Consider the following 1,177-nt stretch of genomic DNA (forward strand, 5'->3'; position numbering starts at 1 on the left):
ATCTATCATGCAATGGTGCATGCCACTTGTTCTGATCTATAGATGTGTGTAATTATCCTGGTTATTACGGCAGTAATTATGAAGGACTGGTTATGATATGATATTCCTTCAGCCATAATTTGGAGTTGTGGTATGTAATATATGGTTAAAAAAGTCACTCAATAACTTAAACGAAGACTGAAAAGAACAATTTGAAGATCTTAAGTATATCTGAAATGGATATCTCAAAAATTTCATAATGTTGTGGTGTGCTCTGTTGGATGTGAAAGCTCAAAAACCAATTTCTTAGTACTAATAGACTTTTATATTAATATATGTAATCATCATTTCTATATACAAAAAAAAAATTGTCTTGAAAATATATGTTTTCCTTCTTTTACCATATCTTAACATAAAGATTAAAATTGGAGAGTGAATGAAAGTCTATTCTAACATACATTCCAAAACTCAAAATGATCTTCCCTGTCATTTCTGTGCATGATGTATGTAATATGATATAAAACACTGGTGACAAAACAAAACAAAATGATCCTATTCTTGATTTTTAAAGTGATTTAAAGCTGATCTTGACACCTTAATTGTTTTTCATAAAAATAAATCTAACCTGTTGGAAAACAAAAATAAATACCACACACACTTCTGTACCCTCTGCAATCATCACATCTTGAAATAAAAAAGAATATGAGTACTTACCATACTGTCCGCCTTCCTTATAAGAGGTAGGTTGCGGTGTGACTTCAGCAGAATGTCGCTTGAGTTGACCCTGAGGATCACAGGGCGTCAGGTGTCGGCGCATAGGCACTTGTATTGGGCTGATACCTTCTAGAGAGCCTATGGGGGCTGGGATGTTTACTGCAGGAATGAGGGCAGGAGCGAGTGTGACATCTGAGCGTGTTGGGGGCTCTATATTAGAAATACTAATAGCCAGTGGCTGCATGTGCTCATGCAGGTCATCACTTGGCGCAGTACTCCATGGGGAGCCCTCTCCTGTCACAACCACTGTGCTGGATACATTAGGACTAATAGCAGGCCTTGGAAGCTGAGGTGAGCAACTGCCACTGGTATTGGTGTCTATTACTGGGTACGTCCCTTCACTTTCTTCACTACCCCAGATGGGCCTCTGTCAGAAGGAAAGAGCCAAGCATTTTAGGTGAAACATTATTAATTGGATTTTGAT

The 1,177-nt window shown here is 37.7% G+C and overlaps 1 protein-coding gene across 1 annotated transcript in view; it reads right to left on the reverse strand.

The window, feature by feature from the left end:
* Positions 1-1,177, reverse strand: part of LOC119586132 (mitogen-activated protein kinase kinase kinase 7-like) — a gene marked incomplete in the record, with an annotated part of 88,760 nt that overhangs the window by 73,989 nt on the left and 13,594 nt on the right. The window contains 1 exon segment of the mRNA XM_037934824.1: positions 694-1,120. Coding sequence (XP_037790752.1) covers positions 694-1,120 — 427 coding nt within the window.

This window comes from Penaeus monodon, chromosome 21 (genome assembly GCF_015228065.2).
Source record: "Penaeus monodon isolate SGIC_2016 chromosome 21, NSTDA_Pmon_1, whole genome shotgun sequence".
Lineage (NCBI taxonomy): Eukaryota > Metazoa > Arthropoda > Malacostraca > Decapoda > Penaeidae > Penaeus > Penaeus monodon.